The sequence below is a fragment of the Emys orbicularis genome, chromosome 4 (assembly GCF_028017835.1).
Source record: "Emys orbicularis isolate rEmyOrb1 chromosome 4, rEmyOrb1.hap1, whole genome shotgun sequence".
Classification (NCBI taxonomy): domain Eukaryota; kingdom Metazoa; phylum Chordata; order Testudines; family Emydidae; genus Emys; species Emys orbicularis.
In genome coordinates, this window is record NC_088686.1 from 101,085,729 (window position 1) to 101,107,969 (window position 22,241).

Sequence of the window (22,241 nt, forward strand, 5' to 3'; positions counted from 1 at the left end):
AACAAGGACCACGTACTTGGCCAAGTGGAAGCACTTCTCCCTCTGGGCCTCACAACGGGGTCAGGCTCCCTTGCTCTCCCTGGTCCCTCTCATATTGGACTATTTGCTACATCTGAGACACCTGGGACTCTCCCTCTCTTCGGTTTGAGTACACCTTGCTGCAATCTCGGCATTCCACCCTGGAGCGGGGGGTACCTCAGTGTTTGCGGACCCACTTGTTGGTCGCTTCCTCAAGGGCCTTGACAGGTTGTTCCCACACATTCGTCAACCTGTCCCTGCTTGGGACCTCAATTTGGTCCTGTCCATCCTCACAGGGCCCCCCTTTGAGCCGCTGGCTTCGTGCTCGCTGTTGTATCTTTCATATAAGGTTGCGTTCTTGGTGGTTATCACATCAGCCCGGAGGGTGTCGGAACTCAGAGCACTGACATCTGAACCTCCATACACCGTCTTCCACAAAGACAAGGTCCAACTCAGGCCGCATCCAGCGTTCCTTCCTAAGGTGGTTTCCCCATTTCACATGGGTCAAGACATTTTTCTCCCGGTGTTCTATCCGAAACCGCACTCCTCGGCTAAGGAGCGTAGGCTGCATTCCCTGGACGTTCGCAGGGCCCTCGCGTTCTACATTGAAAGGACAAGACCCTTCAGGAAATCAACCCAACTTTTTGTTGCCGTGGCCGACAGGATGAAGGGGGTCCCGGTCTCTTCACAGCGGATATCCTCTTGGATCAAAACCTGCATCCGGGAATGCTACAGTTGGGCTAACATTCCAGCCCCACCTATCATGGCCCACTCCACAAGAGCACAGGCCTCTTCCGCTGCGTTCCTGGCCCAGGTCCCGATGCAGGAAATTTGTAGAGCGGCCACGTGGTCCTCAATCCACACTTTTACGGCACACTATGCCATCACGCACCAGGCCAGAGATGATGCAGTCTTTGGCGGCGCAGTACTCCAGTCTGCAGTCACCTCCGACCCCACCGCCTAGGTTCAGGCTTGTGAGTCACCTGCTTGGAATGGACATGAACAATCACTCGAAGAAGAAAAAACGGTTACTCACCTTTTTGTAACTGTTGTTCTTCGAGATGTGGTGTTCATGTCCATTCCAATACCCACCCTCCTGTTCCTCTGTCGGAGTGTCGGCAAGAAGGAACTGAGGGGGTGGAGGGTTGGCTGGCCCCTATATACAGCGCCATGAAGGTGCCACTCCAGGGGGCGCCGAAGCCGACCCTACGGACGCTGCTATAATAAAATCTTCCGGCTGGCGTGCATGCGGCGCGCACACACCTGCTTGGAATGGACATGAACAACACATCTCGAAGAACAACAGTTACAAAAAGGTGAGTAACCGTTTTTTCACGGCTCTGGTGGAGGAAGGCAAGGCCATAGCGAAAACCTCCCTCCAAGCGTCCTTGGACTCAGCGGACGCGGCAGCCAGGACAATCGCGTCGGGCGTGGTCATGCGGCGCTCAGCATGGCTTCAGGAGTCAGGTCTACTGCCTGAGGTCCAGAATTCGCTCCAGGACCTTCCCTTCGAAGGGTCCAGACTCTTCTCGGACCAGACGGATGCAAAGCTGCATAGCCTCAAGGACTCTAGAGCTACATTCAAGACGCTGGGTATGCATACCCCGGCGACTCAGAGGAAGCCCTTTAAGCCACAACCTCCTCCCCAGCGCCAGTACCAGCCTCGTCCTCAACTGGAGCCTTACCGCAGGTGAGGCGGAGACAACAGGAGGCGGTTCAATAACAACTACTCCAATAGGCCGGGCCAGAGCCAAGGCCAACATAAATCTCAGCCGGGCCCGAAGCCAGGCTTTTGAAGGTGCGCTCGAGGACAGCGTACCAGATCAACTACCGGATCCATCCCCTTGTTTCCTCAACCGCCTGTCCCGCTTCTCCCGTGCGTGATCCAGCATTACGTCCGACAGTTGGGTGTTATGCACGGTGCGAAGCAGGTACATGCTACAGTTTTCCTCCCTGCCTACGCCCCACCCCCCTTTCCCCGTCCCTCTTCAGGGACCTTTCTCACGAGCATCTCCTAGAAAAGGAGGTTCACTCGCTCCTAGAGGTGGGGGCGGTACAGATAGTACCCTTAGACCTAAGGGGGAAAGGGTTCTACTCCTGCTATTTCCTCATCCCCAAGGCCAAGGGGGGCCTTCGTCCCATTCTAGACCTGCGTGGGCTCAACAAGTTCCTGGTCAAGGCCCGGTTCCGTATGGTCTGTCTGGGCACCATCATCCCTTCCCTGGATCCGGGAGACTGGTACGCTGCCCTCGACATGAAGGACGCGTACTTTCATATCGCCATCCACCCAGCGCATCACCGATTTCTGCGCTTCACCGTGAACTAGGAACATTGCCAGTTCGTGGTTTTACCATTTGGCCTAGCTGCAGCCCCATGGGTATTCACAAAATGCATGGCAGTGGTGGTGGCATCCTTGCGGAGGCAGAGGATTCGAGTTTACCCATACCTTGACAACTGGCTCCTGGCGGGTCGGTCCGAAGAAGAGGTTCGGTTCCATGTCCAGAAGGCTCCTGGTCAATGTTCCCAAGTCCACTCTCGTTCCAACGCAGAGAGTGGAATTCATAGGGGCGGTCCTAGACGCGGTACAGGCAAGGGCGAGCCTTCCAGAATCACGATTCCTGGCCATCCAGCAAGCAATGAACTCCCTGTGCCAGTTCTCCACTACAACGGCTAGATGTTGCCTGCGGCTGCTAGGCCACATGGCAGCTTGCACACATGTGGTCAAGCATACCAGACTGAGACTCAGGACTCTGCAGGCTTGGCTCGCCCGTGTCTACCGCCCAGGCAGGAAGCCCTAGACTTGATAGTGACAGCCCCGGGGGACGTGCTGTACTCCCTGATGTGGTGGCAGTCCCAGACTGTGGTTTGTGAAGGCATTCCCTTTGCCGCACGACAGCCGGACTTGATGCTGGTAACAGACATGTCAGACCTCAGATTGGGGGCTCACCTGGGGGACCTCAGGACTCAGGGCATGTGGTCGGGGGTGGAGCAATTACTCCATATCAACATGAAGGAGCTCAGGGTGGTTCGTTTAGCATGCTAGACCTTTCACGCCACTCTGAGTGGTCACAGCGTGACAGTTCTGACAGACAACACAACTGCCATGTTTTATATAAACAACCAGGGCGGAGCCCGTTCCTCCCCGCACTGTCACGAGGCTCTCCTCCTCTGGAACTTTTGCATAGCCCACGCCATTCACCTCGAGGCGGTGTATCTCCCAGGGGAGCAAAATGAGCTGGCGGACTACCTTAGCAGGTCCTACTGCATGCACGAGTGGACTCTCAGAGCGGACGTCATGCTTCCACTCTTCCGAAAGTGGGGGTTTCCCCAGTGGACCTGTTCACTACCGAGAGCAACGCCCAGTGCCCACAATTCTGCTCGTTCCAGGGTTGCAGCCTGGGCTCAATAGCCGACGCATTCGCGATCCTGTGGGGAAGGGAATTGAAATATGCCTTTTCCCCCGATCCCCTTGGTGCACAAGGTACTGCTCAAGGTGCGCAGGGACAGGGCGTTGATCATTCTCATCGCCCCGGCCTTCCAAGTGGAAGAGGTTCTCGTGCTGGTGTGGGCCACAACAGGTGCAGCCGCACCAGGCCCCAGTGCCGGCCATTCTAGAATACCTACTGCACCTCAAGCAGCAAGGGCTGGCCCCATCCTCGATTAAGGTGCACCTGGCGGCTATCTCTGCCTTCCACCCAGGGTTTTCAGGTAGCTTGGTTTTCTCCCACCCAATGGTGGGGCGATTCCTCAAAAGTCTGGAAAGGGTGTTCCCTTACTCACGCCCCCCAGTCCCTCCATGGAATCTCAACTTAGTCCTTTCTAAACTCATGGGGCCCCCGTTCAAGCCCCTGGCTACCTGCTCCCTTCTCCACCTCTCCTGGAAGGTGGCATTCCTGGTGGCCATCACCTCAGCCAGAAGGGTATCTGAGCTGAGGGCTTTCACCTCGGAGCCACCATACACTGTGTTTAAAAAAGACAAAGTGCAGCTCCGCCCACACCCTAGGTTCCTCCCAAAGGTGGTCTCACAATTCCATCTGGGCCAGGACATTTGTCTGCCGGTGTTTTTTCCCAAACCCCATGCAGACCCAAGTCACCCCAGCCTGCACACCCTAGATGTCCACCGAGCGTTGGCATTCTACTTGGAGTGCACCAAGCCCTTTCGTAAATCCACGCAGCTGTTCGTGGCCGTAGCTGAGAGGATGCGAGGTCTTCCGGTGTCAGTGCAGCGAATCTCGTTGTGGATTACGGACTGCATTCGGGCATGTTATGACCTCGCTGGTGTCCCGGCTCCGGCGGTCACGGCCCACTCGACCAGAGCACAGGCAGCTTCCGCGGCCTTCCTGGCACAGGTCCCCATCCAGGAGATCTGCAGGGCGGCCACCTGGTCATCGGTGCACACCTTTACGACCCACTACACGGTCAACCAGCAGGCACGGGAGGACGCGGCAGTTGGCAGGGCGGTCCTCCGATCGATTGTTTTGTGACTCCTACCCTCCTCCAAAAGTAAGCTTGTGATTCACCTAATGTGGAATGGACTTGAACAAGCACTCGAAGAAGAAAGAACAGTTACTTACCTTTTGGTAACTGTTGTTCTTTGAGATGTGTTGTTCACGTCCATTCCACCACCCACCCTCCCTACCCCTCTGTCGGAGTCGCCAGCAAGAAGGAATTGGAGGGGGTTGGGCCAGCGGGGGTATATATGCACGGCGCAGTGGCGCCATTCTGGCGGGGGCCCCACTGGGAGCCGCTAAGGGAAAAAGTTTCAGACGCTCGTGCACGCGGCGCGCGCACACCTAATGTGGAATGGACGTGAACAACACATCTCGAAGAACAACAGTTACGAAAAGGTAAGTAACCGTTCTTTGCCAGACTTCACGGGAGGCTCCTACAACTGCCTCAGATCAGGCTACTCCCTGCAGAGCATCAGATGAACAAAACAGATTTAATTCCATCTCGTGTTCTTGCAGTGCTGACCTTTTAGCTGCATCCTGGCAGTCTTAAAAAGGGATACTATAGTGTCTCTATCTAGTGTATTAGTCCCCGATGCATCGGGGACAGCCTGGGAGCCCAGCTGGACCGCCTGTAGGTACAAGGGACATGAACATCTTGGAGCACAAAGCCATCAGATTGGCATGCATGGCATTCCTCCTGATCCTATAACACTCTGTAGTAAAGATATTGACAGACAGACAGGACGACAGTGGTGTACTATGGAAACAAGCAAGGGGATGCTTGCTTTTCCCCTCAGTTCTGCAGGGAGGCAATCAAACTATGGAACTGGTGCCATGTGCATCGCATAACTCTGATAACCCGACACCTCCAGGAGCCAGCAACAACTTGATGGATTTCCTAAGCAGACAGTCTGTCAGCAACCACAAGTGTCACTGCTGAAATCCATCACTGAATCAATATTCCATCAACAGGGGAATCTGGGAGTAGGGAACCATGCCAAATGTCCAAACTTTTGGAGGAGGCATGAACTCAGGATCCTTGCCAGATGCTTTTTTCTGCAATGAAATCAGGGCATCCTTTATGCCTCTCCTCTGATCTCACTGATCCCCAGGGTGTTTGCCAAGGTCTGAGGCGATTAGGCTAAGCTCATCCTCATCACTCCCTACTGGCAAAGGCAGTTTTGGCTTGCTGACCTGCTCCAAGTGTCCACACAACTCCGAAATAGGCTCCTAGACCATCCAGACCTGTTGTTGCAAGAACACGGACAGATATTCCATCCAGATCCGAAGTTGCTGAAACCAATAGCCCAGATGCTTGTTGGCTGAGCACCATGGAAAGGGACTGCTCCTCACAAGTTTAGGAGTCACGTCCTGGCACAAAGCAGGGAGCTATCCTCAAGAAATGGAAATATTCTTGATTATGGTCAGCCCAACATGGGCTAGACCCAGTCCAAGCACTCATAATAAAGATTTTGGAATAGTTGTTGCAGCTAAAGCATTCTGGACTCTGAGCTCAATAAATGTTCACCTGGTAGCAATATCCAGGGAGGTAGTCACTCTTTGGTCTTCTCTCATACAATGATAGCCAAATTCCTTAAGGGCCTGATTCATGCTTACCTGCTTTTTCGAGAACCTACTCCAGCAGGGGACCTCAACATTGTCCTTCTGAAGCTTATGAAGTTCCCACTTTGAGGCCCTCTGTGAGTGATTCATCCACTATCTTATTTTAAGAATGGTCTTTCTGGTGGCCATCACCTTGGCTGGAAGAGTGAGCAAGATTCAGGCAATAATAGCCAGAATCCCAATATACTTAGTACCACTTTTATCCTTATGGAACAAAGACCTCAAGCAAAATTCATCCCCAAGGGGGTTTCTGAGTTCCACCTAAACCAATTAGTGAGTTTTCCCAAAATTACATTCCACACAAGGGAAGAAGAAGCTGCATACTCTGGACATATCTAGAGCTCTTATATCTAAACCGGACCAAATCTTTCAGATGGCTCCCACATCTATTTGTGGCTGTAGCCGACTGTTCCAAAGGCCAGGCTTATTTAACTGCAAATACTATCAAACTTGGTAATATATTGCATCTCACTATGCTACCAGCTGGCTGATGTACCTCTCCCACCAGCTTTTAAGGCTCACTCCACCAGAGCCCAAGCAGCATCCTTGGCTTGTTACTGAAATGTGCCGATATCCAAAATCTACAAGGCTGTTCTGTGGAGCAATCTGCTAATGTTTCTAAAGCATTATGCATGTGACTTAGCTGCTAGATCAGATGCCAGATCTGGGAGAGCAATATTCCAGTCTCTGTTCGAGTGATGCAGCTGATACTCCTTATTCCCACTGTCCTGAAGAGCATGCTGCTTGCCATTCACCTTCAGTGGGATACACACTGACACATACGCTGAGTAATAACAATTACCCTGTAGTAACTGTGGTTCTTCAAGATATTGTAGTCAGTGTGGATTCCACTGCCCATGCTCCCTCACGTCTTTCAAAGTCCTTAGGTAACACAAGGTTTGAATCGCAAGAGAACTAAGGGAGGGTCATGGTGGCTCTGCCCTTTAGGCTCTTGTATAGGAATGTGAGGAGGCGCAGGGCGCATGTGTGGTGCTGATGGGATTAGTCATTCAGAAGATTCTGATATTGCACACGAGGCACATACACAACTACAGTGGAACCCACACTGACTACAACATCTTGAAGAACCACATTTACTGTATGGTAAGTAATGATTCTTTTCCTTGGAAACTGATGTCTAAGCCCCCATTGACATGGGAAAATTTCTTATCTGCCACTGATGAATTGATAGATCAATTTATCAGTCTCTGGCTTCAGGTTTTCCTAAGTGTCTGTTATCTTGAAAATCACTATAGTGGTGGGATTTTAAGTATTGTACAGTCACCTTATGTGTGTTCAGAATTAAGTCTTGGTCATAGTTTCTTGAAACATTACGATTGAACTTTTTATGTTTGTCTTCAAATTCAAAGTACTGAAGAATGCTGTTGTATTTTCCCACTCTCCCAACTTTTTTTATTTGTTCTTTTGCTCCCTGTGTTTCCTATTGCTAGATTCACTTAGGCATGTCTTTCACTAGGATGGAGAAAAACATTTATGTGGCAATTCGTTATAGATTTCCAGATTTTCTAAATCCTTTTATTCTAGTGATCTGCATAGTTTTTCCTGTACGTGATTCTATTTTCTTTTGGGAGCAAGTTATGAAAGTATAACCTACCTTTTCTAGAGAACGTTACAGATTGAATTAGAAGGTGTATACAACTTTAGCCTCTTACCAGTTATATCTGTTTGTTAAATAGGAGGAGAAACAGTAGTTCAGATTTTAGACTGGAGTATTATTTCTTGTTCTAAATGTAATCCTTTTGTCTGGCAAAGATATTATGATATTTCTGTGGGAATGGGCATCAGAAGCAATGTTTATAAAATGTATTAAATTGTTAGACCCAATGGTGAACAAGGAATAAGTAGCCAGGAATCTTATCTGGTTCCCCTTTTGTTCCTTTTGCGGTCAGGGGCTTCAAAAATGTTCTGGAAACACTGCATGGCTATTGCAACAAAAATGCTGGAAACTCTGAAGGCAAGTCAGTCTGCCAGATTTAATTCCTCTCTTCCAATTTTTTGAGATCCGTGCGATCTTAATTTTTATCTAGTGAGATGGACTCCCCCTTTTCAATCTGAGCTTTCCTTAGTTATGAAAAAGTAGCTTTTATTTGAGAAAGCTATTCCATACTCATCTGTCAATAGGAAATTAAATTTAGTTCTCTGGGAAGCTTTTGACTTGCTCTGCTTCATTTGAGATACCAAGCAAGTAGTAGTTGCTTCATTTGAGATACCAAGCAAGTAAAAAAAAAGACAATTTTTTCTTCTAAATACTAATATTTAAAATAAAAAAGTTACCACAGGGTAAAATCAGATCTCCTGATTTTCATTAATTCATTTAGCTATTAGCTGCTTCTTTATTAGTGCCTTTGAACCTAGTATTGGATCAGAACATAAGATAGAGCATGGTTATCTACAGATTCAATTAATTTCTCAACAAATTCGAAGGGTTACCTGAAGGCCTTTTCCAGGCGACTTCTTGCTTGGGTTCCTAATGATTCTGTATCTTAAAGAGTTGCATGAATAAGCTGTGTCAGTGCTCTTTGACTATGGCTAGAGGTCTTCACAGGAAGAGGATATAAAAGGAGCAGTAATTTTTCAACACAGATAATGTTGTACTCACCCCCTCTCATCTAAGAAGGATGAGACAACAGGAGAAGAACGAAGAGGTACAGATGGAATTCTTCTTGTCAGTCAGGATAAGTCTGCATTGTAATCCGGGAGGTGTGATTTGCAGCACATGTAGACATACCTGAGCTAGCTTTGGTGTATCTAGGTCCAAGTGAACTCAAATAACACTAGCAGTGAAGCTGTAGCGCTGCAGGTGGTAGCACAGGCTTGCCTTGTACTCAGGATCCCAGGCAGTTGGAGCTGTTGTAACTCAAGCTAGCTTTCATCTAGCTAGATCAAACCTGGGGTATGTCTGCATGTGTTGCAATCGCACCTCCTGATTGCAGTGTAGACATTACCTCAGACAGAAATTTCTGCCTTAAGAAGAGCTGATTCAGGCAACATTTGACTTCAGAAAGGGAAATTAATTAAATAAAATGTAAAGGGGGACCCCCTCTTAACTCTGGTTGACTTTAATTAGTGGGTCTGGAGCTCTGTTCCTTACACAGTTACAGTTATGCTACTGTCTCTACCTGCTTCTTAGTTTCTGCCACTTATCACCCACTGGCTGGTATACAGTTCCTTTCCTATACAGACAGAATCAGAGAAGATTAGGGATGGAAGAGACCTCAGGAGGGCATCTAGTCCAACCCCCTGCTCCAACCAGGACCAATCCCAACAAATTCATCCCAGCCAGGGCTTTGTTGAGCCGGGCCTTAAAAACCTCTAAGGATGGAGATTCCACCACCTCCCTTGGTAACCCATTCCAGTGCTTCACCACCCTCCTAGAGAAATAGTTTTTCCTAATAGCCAACCTAGACCTCTCCCACTGCAATTTGAGACCATTGCTCCTTGTTCTGTCATCTGCTACCACTGAGAACAGCCTAGCTCCATCCTCTTTGGAACCCCCTTCAGTTAGTTGAAGGCTGCTATCAAATCCCCCCCTCACTCTTCTCTTCTGCAGACTAAATAAGCCCAGTTCCCTGAGCCTCCCCTTATAAGTCATATGCCCCAGCCCCTTAATCATTTTTGTTGCCTCCGCTGGACTCTCTCCAATTTGTCCACATCCTCTCTGTAGTGGGGGGCCCAAAACTGGACGCAGTACTCCAGATGTGGCCTCACTAGTACCAAATAGAGGGGAATAATCACTTCCCTCGATCTGCTGGCAATGCTCCTACTATTGCAGCCCAATATGCTGTTAGCCTTCCTGGCAACAAGGGCACACTGTTGACTCCTATCCAGCTTCTCATCCACTGTAATGCCTAGGTCCTTTTCTGTAGAACTGCCCCTTAGCCAGTCAGTCCCCAGCCTGTAGCAATGCATGGGATTCTTCCGTCCTAAGTGCAGGACTCTGCACTTGTCCTTCTTGAATCTCATCAGATTTCTTTTAGCTCAATCCTCCAATTTGTCTATGTCATTCTGGACCCTATCCCTACCCTCCAGCATATCTACCTCTCCCCCCAGCGTAGGGTATGTCTACACTACGGGATTAATCCAAATGTACAGAATTCGAATTTTGGAAACAGATTGTATAAAGTCGAATGTATGCGGCCACACTAAGCACATTAATTCGGCGGTGTGCGTCCATGTACCGGGGCTAGCGTCGATTTCCGGAGCGTTGCACTGTGGGTAGTTATCCCATAGCTATCCCATAGTCCCCGCAGTCTCCCCCACCCATTGGAATTCTGGGTTGAGATCCCAGTGCCTGATGGGGCAAAAAAACATTGTCGCAGGTGGTTCTGGGTACAGCCTCACCCCTCCCTCCATGAAAGCAACGGCAGACAACCGTTTCACGCCTTTTTTCCTGGGTGAACACTGCAGACGCCATACCACGGCAAGCATGGAGCCCGCTCAGCTCAAGATAGCAGTCATGAACATTGTAAACACCTCGCGCGTTATCGTGCAGTTTATGCTGAACCAGGACCAGAAAAACGAGGCAAGGAGGAGGCGGCGACGGCAGCGCGGTGACGAGAGTGATGAGGAAATGGACATGGACACAGAATTCTTTCAAACCGCGGGTCCCGGAGCTTTGGAGATCATGTTGTTGATGGGGCAGGTTCTATCCGTGGAACGCCGATTCTGGGCCTGGGAAACAAGCACAGACTGATGGGACCGCATAGCGTTGCAGGTGTGGGACGATTCCCCGTGGCTGTGAAACTTTCACATGCGTAAGGGCACTTTCATGGAACTTTGTGACTTGCTTTCCCCTGCCCTGAAGCGCCAGAATACCAAGATGAGAGCAGCCCTCACAGTTGAGAAGCGAGTGGCGATAGCCCTGTGGAAGCTTGCAACGCCAGACAGCTACCGGTCAGTCGGGAATCAATTTGGAGTGGACAAATCTACTGTGGGGGCTGCTGTCATGCAAGTAGCCAAAGCAATCATTGAGCTGCTGCTACGAAAGGTAGTGACTCTGGGAAATGTGCAGGTCATAGTGGATGGCTTTGCTGCAATGGGATTCCCTAACTGTGGTGGGGCGATAGATGGAACCCATATTCCTATCTTGGCACTGGAGCACCAGGGTGCCCAGTACATAAACCGCAAGGGTTACTTTTCAATGGTGCTGCAAGCACTGGTGGATCACGGGACGTTTCACCAACATGAACGTGGGTTGGCCGGGAAGGGTTCATGACGCTTGCGTCTTCAGGAACACTACTCTGTTTAAACAGCTGCAGCAAGGGACTTACTTCCCGGACCAGAAAATAACCGTTGGGGATGTTGAAATGCCAATAGTTATCCTTGGGGGACCCAGCCTACCCCTTAATGCCATGGCTCATGAAGCCATACACAGGCAGCCTGGACAGGAGTCAGGAGCTGTTCAACTACAGGCTGAGCAAGTGCAGAATGGTGGTAGAATGTGCATTTGGCCGTTTAAAAGGTCGCTGGCACACGTTACTGACTCGCTCAGACCTCAGCCAAACCAATATCCCCATTGTTATTGCTGCTTGCTGTGTGCTCCACAACCTCTGAGAGAGTAAGGGGGAGACCTTTATGGTGGGGTGGGAGGCTGAGGCAAATCGCCTGGCTGCTGATTACGCATAGCCAGACACCAGGGTGATTAGAAGAGCACACCAGGAAGCGTGGCGCATCAGAGAAGCTTTGAAAACCAGTTTCATGACTGGCCAGGCTACCGTGTGAAAGTTCTGTTTGTTTCTCCTTGATGAAAACCCACCCCCTTTATTGACTCATTCTCTGTAGGCAACCCACCCTCCCCCTTCGATCACAGCTTGCTTTCAAAGGAAATAAAGTCACTTTTGTTTAAAAATCATGTATTCTTTATTAATTGATTATAAAAAGAGGAAGAGAACTGACAAGGTAGCCCGGGTGGGGTTTGGGAGGAGAATCGGAGGGAAGGAAAAGCCCACTAAAAAAAGGTTAAAAAAATGGCAGCCTTTTGCTTGGGCTGTCCACTGGGGTGGAATGGGAGGGTGCACGGAGCCTCCCCCCCCCCCCCCCCGCGTTCTTACACGTCTGGGTGAGGAGTCTATGGAACATGGTGAGGGGGGTTATACAGGGGCTGTAGCGCCAGTCTGTGATCCTGCTGCCATTCCTGAAGCTCCACCAGGCGCCGGAGCATGTCTGTTTGCTCATGCAGCAGCCCCAGCATTGCATTCTGCCTCCTCTGATCTTCCTGCCGCCACCTCTCATCTCGAGTGTCCCTCATGTCCTCACGTTGGTCCCTCATGTCCTCACGTTGGTCCCTCCTGTCCTCACGTTCACTGGCATCTTTCCTATACTTTGAAACCGTGTCCTTCCACTCATTCAGATGAGCTCTTTCATTGTGGGTGGATTCCATGATTTCCGCGAACATCTCGTCTCGCGTCCTCTTTTTCCGACGCCTTATTTGAGATAGCCTTCGGGACGGAGGAGGGAGGCTTGAAAAATTTGCAGCTGCTGGAGGGAGGGAAAAAGAGAATTTTTTAAAAATATACATTTTACAGAACAATGCTTATACTCTTTCACGGTGAACAACACTATTCACATTACATAGCACATGTGATTTCTGTGCAAGGTCACATTTTGCCTCTTAATATTGAGTGCCTGTGGCTTTGCTGCTAGAGATCACAGATGCAGGTCCGGGCAACAGAATTCGGCTTGCATGCAGCCACGGTAAGCCATTGTCTTTCAGCTTCTGCGCCCTCCTTTCCCACATACCAAGCAAAGCCCGTTGAGTGCTGCAGTTTTCCTGTTAACCTTCAGCAGCAGAAAACAAACTAACCCCCCCCCCCATCCAATTCTCTGGGATGATCGCTTTATCCCTCCCCCCACCGCGTGGCTGGTATCAGGGAAGTTCGCTGCTAGCCACACGTGAAAAGCTCAGCGCCAACCCCTCCCACCCCCCACCCCCCCGCGCTTGGCTTACTACAGGGAAGGATTTCTTTTCAGCCACAGGCAAACAGCCCAGTAGGAAGGGCCACCTCTGTCCTCTTAATTAAATTCCCATATTTCAACCAGGTTACCATGAGCGATATCACTCTCCTGAGGATTACACAGCGAGATAAAGAACGGATGTTGCTTGAATGCCAGCAAACACCGGGACCATACGCTGCCCGGCTTTGTCATGCAATGATACCAGATTACTTGCTACTAGCATGGCATGGTCAAGTGTCCTACCATGGAGGACGGAATAAGGCTGCACTGCCCAGAAACCTTCTGCAAAGGCTTTTGGAGTACCTCCAGGAGAGCTTCATGGACATGTCCCTGGAGGATTTCTGCTCCATCCCCAGACACGTTAACAGATTTTTCCAGTAGCTGTACTGGCCGCGAATGCATCCCAAGTCCTCAGGGCAAATTAATCATTAAAAAACACTTGCTTTTAAACCATGTTTTATATTTTAAAAGGTAAACTCACCTGAGGTCCCTTCCATGGGGTCATGGTCTTGGGTACTGGCTTGGGAGGGTACTTCAGTCAGGCTGAGAAAAAGATCCTGGCTGTTGGGGAGAACGGAGTGCTGTGTGCTCTCCGCAAGCTTGTCGTCGTCGTCGTCCTCTTCCCCATCCGCAGAATCCTCAGGTGTGGCTGATGAGATTACCCCCGCCTCGGAATCCATGGTCAGAGGTGGGGTAGTGGTGGCGGCTCCCCCTAGAATTGCATGCAGCTCAGCGTAGAAGCGGCATGTCTGCGGCTCTGACCCGGAGCGACCGTTTGCCTCCTTTGTTTTCTGATAGGCTTGTCTGAGCTCCTTGACTTTCACGTGGCACTGCTCTGAGTCCCTATTGTGGCCTCTCTCCATCATGCCCTTGGAGATTTTTTCAAAAGTTTTGGCATTTCATCTTTTCGAACAAAGTTCTGCTAGCACTGAATCCTCTCCCCATATAGCGATCAGTTCCAGTACCTCCCGTACGGTCCATGCTGGTGCTCTTTTTCGATTATCGGCCTGCATGGTTACCTGTGCTGATGAGCTCTCTGTGGTCACCTGTGCTCTCCTGTGCTGGGCAAACAGGAAATAAAATTCAAATGTTTGCGGGGCTTTTCCTGTCTACCTGGCCAGTGCATCCGAATTCAGATTGCTGTCCAGAGCGGTCGCAATGGTGCACTGTGGGATAGCTCCCGGAGGTCAATACCATTGAATTGCGGCCACACTAACCCTAATTCGAAATGACAATATCGATTTCTGCGCTACTCCGCTCGTCAGGGAGGAGCACAGAAATCGATTTTAAGAGCCTTTTATTTCGAAATAAATGGCTTTGTTGTCTGGACGGGTGCAGGGTTAATTCGATTTAACGCTGCTAAATTCAAATTAAACTCATAGTGTAGACCAGGCCCCAGTGTCATCCGCGAACTTGCTGAGGGTGCAATCCATCCCATTATCTAGATCATTAATGAAGATGTTGAACAAAACCGGCGCCAGGACAGACCCCTGGGGCACTCCACTTGATACCATCTGCCAATTAGACATCGAGCCGTTGGTCACTACCTGTTGAGCCCGATGATCTAGCGAGCTTTCTATCCACCTTATAGTCCATTCATCCAATCCATCCTTTTTTAACTTGCTGGCAAGAATACTGTGGGAGACTGTATCAAAAGCTTTGCTAAAGTCAAGGTATATCATGTCCACCGCTTTCTCCATAGCCACAGAGCCAGTTATTTCATCATAGAATGCAATCAGGTTGGTCAGGCATGACTTGCCCTTGGTGAATCCATGTTGATTGTTCCTGATCATTTTCCTCTCCTCCAAGAGCTTCAAAATGGATTCCTTTAGGACCTGCTCCATGATTTTTCCAGGGACCGAGGTGAGGCTGACCTGTCTGTAGTTCCCCAGATTCTCCTTCTTCACTTTTTTAAAGATGGGCACTATTTTTTTGCCTCTTTCCAATCATCAGGGACCTCCCCTGATCGCCATGAGTTTTCAAAGATAATGGCTCTGCAGTCACATCAGCCAACTCCCTCAGCACCCTCGGATGCACTAGATCCGGCCCCATGGACTTGTGCATGTCCAGCTTTTCTAAATAGTCCTTAACCTGTACTTTTACCACTGAGGGCTGCTCACCTCCTCCCCATACTATGCTGTCCAGTGGAGCAGTCTGGGAGCTGACCTTGTCTGTGAAGACCGAGGCAAAAAAAAGCATTGAGTACTTCAGCTTTTTCCACATGATCTGTCACTAGTTTGCCTCGCCTATTCAGTAAGGGTCCCACACTTTCCCTGACCATCTTCTTGTTGCTAACATACCTGTAGAAACCCTTCTTGTTACCCTTCAGACCCCTTGCTAGCTGCAACTCCAGTTGTGCTTTGGCCTTCCTGATTATAGCCCTGCATGCTCGAGCAATATTTTTATATTCCTTCCTAGTCATCTAGGAAGGAAGTTTCCACTTGTAAGCTTCCTTTTTGTGTTTAATATCACCGAAGATTTCTCTGTTAAGCCAAGCTGGTCGCCTGCCATATTTGCTATTCTTTCTGCACGTTGGGCTGGTTTGTTCCTGCGCCCTCAGTAAGGCTTCTTTAAAATACAGCCAGCTCTCCTGGACTCCTTTCCCCCTTATATTAGCCTCCCAGGGAATCCTGCCCATCAGTTCCCCGGAGGAGCCAAAGTCTGGTTTTCTGAAGTCCAGGGTCCATATTCTGCTGTTATCCTTTCTTCCTTTTGTCAGGATCCTGAACTTGACCAGCTCAGGGTCACTGTTGCCCAGGTTGTCACCCACTTCTACTTCCCCTACCAATTCTTCCCTGTTTGTGAGCAGCAGGTCAAGAGGAGCATGGCCCCTCGTTGGTTCCTCCAGCACTTGCACCAAGAAGTTGTCCCCAACGCTCTCCAAAAAACTTCCTGGATTGTCTGTGCACTGCTGTATTTCTCTCCCAGCAGATGTCAGGGTGATTGAAGTCCCTCATGAGAACCAGGGCCTGTGATCTGGAAACTTCTCTTAGTTGTCCGAGGAAAGCCTCGTCTACCTCATCCTCCTGGTCTGGTGGTCTATAGCAGATGCCCACCACAACGTCACTTTTGTTGCTCTTGTCTCTAAACATAACCCAAAGACTCTCAACAGGCTTTTCTCCAGTTTCATGCTGGTGTATTTACAGATGCACTTATAGCTTCTAAACTGTGTTTCGTCCAGCCTGTGACTCGCCATCATGGCTGCCACATCTCTTACCCCATTCTTCCTTCCTGGTTCTGCCCTAATCTGATTGCAGTTCTCCAATGTGTTGTCCTGTTTACGTGAATACTAATTAAAGTTGTAGGCTAGGAATAGTAATCACTGTGCCCTATTTAGGGGTGAAGCTGTTCTCTATAGGGAAGAGTCACTGCTGTATTATAACATATTCTGTTACCATGCTATTTTCAAGAATTATTACAGATTACAGAAGGCCAGTGGTAGAACTAGTTTTGTGAGTAAATATTTTAAAATAGACTAAATAGAGCAAAGTAAATTGCCATCCTGATTGCCCCAAAACAACTTTTAGCTGCTTTTATTATGGATTTCAAAGGACTAAAGCAAATTCAAACTATAAATTAGTCAGTGGTGGTGTAAAGGGCACATCTGTTTAGATTGCACAATAAAAGGTGAAACAATATTATTGTGAATTGACTTATGCTATTAGACATCTGCTGTATCAAATTAAATATTATTTTTTGTAGCAGTGCAAACAATATAATAATTTATTCTCTGTTGCTGTTTGAGTATCTGCAGTGAATCAGACACAAAGAACATCACTCTTAACTCTCTCCAATATTAACACCTTTCTTCTTATTTCTTAATGTTTAAATGTATTCTCTGAAAATTCTACAAGGATATACTTTACTTTAATCTTTTCACACTAGCATGATTTTAACATTGCAAGTAGGTGTTAAGTGTCCAGAGTATAGTGTGGAAGTATAACAAAACTAGCTATTGAATTTTAGATCAATATAGATTTTAAATATTTTTCAGTATTGGACCCTGTTAAATAAAGGATTCAAATGGTTCTGCGATTTACATCTCCTGTTGTAAAGCAAATATGTTAAGAATATTGGAAAAGTCTTTGTGCATATGAAATACTTTGCACTCTTACAGCATCTTGCTTCTGAAAATAAAATGCACTTTATAGAAATTAAAAAAGTAAGCCCCTTAATATCCTTGCAAGATAGGAAAATATTATCCCCATTTTACAACTAGGAAAATAGAAGCAGAGATGAGTTAAGGTTGGGATTTTTAAAGTGACCTAAAAGAGGTCAGTGCTCAATATCCATGGAAATTGAATTTTATTTCTTTTAGGTCCCTTTGAAAATTGCTGCCTTAGTCTAATTGACTTGTCCAAAGAAGTAAGACAGTAGCAGATCCAGGAAAGTCTTTTTTATCTGAGTCCTGTGCATAAACTGCAGATGATCCTTTTTCCACCTGCAAGATGATGACACTGCTGTCTTCTTAGAGGAGGGTGTTAACTGGAGGCACTGACTATGCTCTTAACAATGTAGTGGCTAACTCCAGAATGGTCCTAGCTGTTGTCAAGTAACCCGCCTAAACAGAAGAGTTTTTATGTATGAATCATTTAAATCATTGGCGAAGAAAGGAAATAATGGACTCTCCAATTGAGACTTTTTCAGTTGTACAGAATGCTTGGGGAATGGAATTTCTCTGGTGGTTAAGATGCTTGTAGAGTGTAGTAATATGACCAGGCAAAAATAATTTTGAGGATTGAGAGTAAGCCATGGACATAGCTATATTATTAAACTACTCCTATTTCATTTTCATTATTCCTACATCTAAGAAATACATATTCTGCTTCCTAAGGAGTCTCTAATCTCACTATGGTATACAAGGAAATTAAATAAGAATTCTGGCAAGGAATACTGGAGTGCATTAGTAATTTATGCCCTGGATAAAACAAAAATGCTATTTTAACTCAAATCCAGTAAACTTTTGAGCTACAAAATTTTTAAAAAGAATTTTATAATCCATAACATTTTAATGTCATTGACAAATTTTGAAATTGGCTCTTGATTATATGGGGGTCTCTATTGTATTTTATTTTAATAAAAATAGAAATCCACTCGCAAGTTTCATTCAGACCATTGTAGGATTTGTCTGTCCTGATGTGTAAATGTAATAGTTTACACTGTGATATTTATCACAGCATAAGCTACAGTGTTGTTATTTGTAAATTTGTTGAATGGGGGAAAGTTTCATGCTGTGATTTTTGTCTTTCTACAGGCTCAGCAGAAGGTTTGGGGAAAATAATTCAGAGGTTTCCTCAGAAGGATTGGGATGACACTCCCTTTCCACAGGGAATAGAGTTGGTAAGTTCATATTAACTTGTATTTTATAAACTTCTTAGAGAAGGAGCCGGAAAATGTAGTTCCCTGGGTGCATTCATCTAACCTGACATGGTACTGAACAAGATCATGTTAGTGGGATGTAGATAATGTGTTTGAGATTCGTTTTCGGTTAGCAGAAGATACAGGAAAAAATATTCTTTCCGTTCACAGATGTAACTGAAATGTAAGAAGTAGAAAAATGATTTCTAAATATGGTTGCTTGAAAGTTTTTAAAACAATTAAAAAAAATAGTTGGAAAATTTAATAAGAAATGTCAGTATTTTTTTGGTAAAATTAATGTGTGTTTAATATGCAGAAGAAAATATGAATAATTTTAGATTTAATTTTCATCTTTAACCATTGCAGAACATTGTTGTTTTTATGTATGAAAAAGAATTATGAAAAGAGGTTCATTCAGTAATAAAAATACAAATTTAGGATGTACAATGTAACTGTGCAGGGAGATCTTATTAGCAAATTATTACTAAAATGTAACAAAAACTTAGTAAGATATTTGTCTGACTGCATTTCTATGGTGGCTGAACAAACATGGCATGCTGTTATCTGGTACAACTGCATGACTTGTCTTGTGATAGTGCTTACCAGTACAAACTTTTTTTTACCCTTTAATATCTACTGCTGATAGAAGTTATTTGTTAATTTAAAATTCAGTACATACATGCAATTGAAATCCAGACTTAAACATACTGCGTTGCTTTAAGAGCTATAGACAGACAATTACACAAGTATTTGTGTGGGTTTTTTAGGGGAGATGGAGAGTTAGATTATTTGATAAATGTATTATGATTTTGTTGGAGCTAGAGCATACGCTGAAAGCAAGTTATCCATGGAATTTTGTTGTGGAACAGAAAAGAGAATTTTTTGCGGTCATGATGGTATGAAACATTGGTATCTATTCAATAACATTTAAGACTGGTGCATTATAAAGTGCTTAAGGAAGTTTAATAGATGAACTATAGCTTGAGATAAAATAATGGATATATTTGTCCAAGCAATCTCTCTCCTTCCTCCCCTCCCTAGCCCTTCACCAGAATAAAAACTATATTCTATCATGAGAAATTTTAGGAGAGTAAGAAATGCATATTCTGGAATATCATAGGCTGAAATATGAGCTTTCTAACCAAATTTGAAATAGATATGAAAATGCTCAGTCATAGAGAAGCAAGGCTGTAATATCTTTCCATGTGTGCAAAAGTCTAAAATTAATGGTTTTATGTTGTTTTCATTGTGTTGAAAATTTCCCTGTAAAGCAATCCAAATGATATTCTATAAATTGGTTGTTAGAGTAGTAGTATAATTTCTGTCTCTTCTCTGATTCTTGGACTACAGTCTCTTTTCTATTATTAGCATCACATGTCCCCCAAATCACTTTCTCTTAGTCTCTATGCATATCTCCTGGAATACCAATAGCAGGCAGTTGCAGCAAAGTTGTCTTCTCTCTTTTCTTTCAACTCAGCATTAGTTATAAAATATCAATGAAATAGTAATACATCTGCTCGGAATTTGAACTGCTAACTTCATTAACATTGTACTAACTCTGTTCTAGCCATTCACATGTTGAAAAATGTTAAGATTCCCCCTCCCCCCAGATCAGTTTGTTTAACACCTCACGCATTATACTGCAGTATGTGCAGAACCTGGCTAAGAGACGGCAGCACAAGGACGATTGTGAGGAGGACATGGACACAGACGTTCCTGAAAGCACGGGATGTGGCAATTGGGACATCAGGGCAGCAGTGGGGCTGGTTGATACAGTGGAATGCCGATTCTGGGCCTGGCAAACAAGCACAGACTGGTGGGACCGCATAGTGTTGCAGGTATGGGATGATTCCCAGTGGCTGTGAAACTTTCGCATAAGAACATAAGAAAGGCCGTACTGGGTCAGACCAAAGGTCCATCTAGCCCAGTATCTGTCTACCGACAGTGGCCAATGCCAGGTGCCCCAGAGGGAGTGAACCTAACAGGCAATGATCAAGTGATCTCTCTCCTGCCATCCATCTCCATCCTCTGACGAACAGAGGCTAGGGACACCATTCTTACCCATCCTGGCTAATAGCCATTTATGGACTTAGCCACCATGAATTTATCCAGTCCCCTTTTAAACATTGTTATAGTCCTAGCCTTCACAACCTCCTCAGGTAAGGAGTTCCACAAGTTGACTGTGCGCTGCGTGAAGAAGAACTTCCTTTTATTTGTTTTAAACCTGCTGCCTATTAATTTCATTTGGTGACCCCTAGTTCTTGTATTATGGGAATAAGTAAATAACTTTTCCTTATCCACTTTCTCAACATCACTCATGATTTTATATACCTCTATCATGTCCCCCCTTAGTCTTCTCTTTTCCAAACTGAAGAGTCCTAGCCTCTTTAATCTTTCCTCATATGGGACCCTCTCTAAACCCTTAATCATTTTAGTTGCTCTTTTCTGAACCTTTTCTAGTGCTAGAATATCTTTTTTGAGGTGAGGAGACCACATCTGTACACAGTATTCGAGATGTGGGCGTACCATGGATTTATATAAGGGCAATAATATATTCTCAGTCTTATTCTCTATCCCCTTTTTAATGATTCCTAACATCCTGTTTGCTTTTTTGACCGCCTCTGCACACTGCGTGGACATCTTTAGAGAACTATCCACGATGACGCCAAGATCTTTTTCCTGACTCGTTGTAGCTAAATTAGCCCCCATCATGTTGTATGTATAGTTGGGGTTATTTTTTCCAATGTGCATTACTTTACATTTATCCACATTAAATTTCATTTGCCATTTTGTTGCCCAATCACTTAGTTTGTGAAGAACTTCAAAAAGATCTCACAAATCTGCTTTGGTCTTAACTATCTTGAGTAGTTTAGTATCATCTGCAAACTTTGCCACCTCACTGTTTACCCCTTTCTCCAGATCATTTATGAATAAATTGAATAGGATTGGTCCTAGGACTGACCCTTGGGGAACACCACTAGTTACCCCTCTCCATTCTGAGAATTTACCATTAATTCCTACCCTTTGTTCCCTGTCCTTTAACCAGTTCTCAATCCATGAAAGGACCTTCCCTTTTATCCCATGACAGCTTAATTTACGTAAGAGCCTTTGGTGAGGGACCTTGTCAAAGGCTTTCTGGAAATCTAAGTACACTATGTCCACCGGATCCCCCTTGTCCACATGTTTGTTGACCCCTTCAAAGAACTCTAATAGATTAGTAAGACACGATTTCCCTTTACAGAAACCATGTTGACTATTGCTCAAGAGTTTATGTTTTTCTATGTGTCTGACAATTTTGTTCTTTACTATTGTTTCAACTAATTTGCCCGGTACCGACGTTAGACTTACCGGTCTGTAATTGCCAGGATCACCCCTAGTGCCCTTTTTAAATATTGGCGTTACATTCGCTAACTTCCAGTCATTGGGTACCGAAGCCGATTTAAAGGACAGGTTACAAACCTTAGTTAATAGTTCCGCAACTTCACATTTGAGTTCTTTCAGAACTCTTGGGTGAATGCCATCTGGTCCCGGTGACTTGTTAATGTTGAGTTTATCAATTAATTCCAAAACCTCCTCTAGTGATACTTCAATCTGTGACAGTTCCTCAGATTTGTCACCTACAAAAGCCAGCTCAGGTTTGGGAATCTCCCTAACATCCTCAGCCGTGAAGACTGAAGCAAAGAATCCATTTAGTTTCTCCGCAATGACTTTATCATCTTTAAGCGCTCCTTTTGTATTTTCATCGTCAAGGGGCCCCACTGGTTGTTTAGCAGGCTTCCTGCTTCTGATGTACTTAAAAAACATTTTGTTATTACC

At 46.1% G+C, this 22,241-nt stretch overlaps 1 protein-coding gene across 1 annotated transcript in view; it reads left to right on the plus strand.

Moving 5' to 3' along the window:
- The first annotated feature begins 2,692 nt into the window (after nt 1-2,692).
- SBF2 (SET binding factor 2) overlaps nt 2,693-22,241 on the plus strand; it is a 483,108-nt gene continuing 463,559 nt past the window's right edge. The window contains exons 1-3 of the mRNA XM_065403329.1: nt 2,693-2,929; nt 15,787-16,006; nt 18,322-18,407. Of these exons, the coding sequence (XP_065259401.1) occupies nt 2,693-2,929; nt 15,787-16,006; nt 18,322-18,407 (543 nt within the window). The remainder of the gene's footprint in view (nt 2,930-15,786; nt 16,007-18,321; nt 18,408-22,241) is intronic.